This window comes from Octopus bimaculoides, chromosome 2 (assembly GCF_001194135.2).
Source record: "Octopus bimaculoides isolate UCB-OBI-ISO-001 chromosome 2, ASM119413v2, whole genome shotgun sequence".
Taxonomy (NCBI): domain Eukaryota; kingdom Metazoa; phylum Mollusca; class Cephalopoda; order Octopoda; family Octopodidae; genus Octopus; species Octopus bimaculoides.
Window position 1 is genome coordinate 14,226,664 of NC_068982.1, and position 883 is coordinate 14,227,546.

Here is an 883-nt window from a genome sequence, read left to right on the forward strand (position 1 = left end):
ACACGAACACATCTATCTATCTATCTATCTATCTATCTATCTATCTATCTATCTATCTATCTATCTATCTATCTGTGTAGATGATAGATAAATAGAAAAATAAATAGATAGATAAATAGATAGATAGATAGATAGATAGAGATAGATAGATAGATAGATAGATAGATAGATAGATAGATAGATAGATAGATAGATAGATAGATTAGTAAATAGATACGACGAACGATGTAGATATAGATATATATTTATTAATATAACTACTACATAGTGTCTTTGGATAAATAAACGTGTAGGATAGATTTACGAATGTCTGAACACTACCTGGGGCTTGGTCTTGAATCAGCGCTTTTTCTTCTTTTTTTTCTGTAGAGATCGGTTACCAATCATACAAACCACGGTGAGAATCGTAGCTTACGATTAGACCGGCAGTAAAAACTAAACAAAACTAAAATAAAATAAAACGTTAAAAGACACAGTTTGATTCCACCCTTCTGGGGTACAGCATGAAAAACATGTGGTCTGAACATTGTATATTATTATTATGCCTTTCATAACGAGGCTAAAAATGTTTGTTTACTAAAAACATGCAGGCCTTGAATTCTGTCTTTCGTCTCTAAACGACGCAATGTATTGAATTGAAAAATCTACGAATCATTGGAAATAAGCAAAATACAGAGTTTCTATTTCTGACTTCGAAATGCATAACATTAATGTGTGCGTGTGTATATATATATAAATATATAAAAATATAAATATATATATATAAATACATATAAGTATAAATATATATATAAATATATATATAAATATAAATATATATATAAATATAAATATATATATAAATATATATATATATATATATATATATATATATATATATATA

The 883-nt window shown here is 25.8% G+C and overlaps 1 protein-coding gene across 1 annotated transcript in view; it reads right to left on the minus strand.

Moving 5' to 3' along the window:
• Positions 1–271: 271 nt before the first annotated feature.
• LOC106874641 (ran GTPase-activating protein 1-like) overlaps positions 272–883 on the minus strand; it is a 2,819-nt gene continuing 2,207 nt past the window's right edge. The window contains exon 2 of the mRNA XM_052975565.1: positions 272–445. Coding sequence (XP_052831525.1) covers positions 377–445 — 69 coding nt within the window. The 3' untranslated portion in view covers positions 272–376. The remainder of the gene's footprint in view (positions 446–883) is intronic.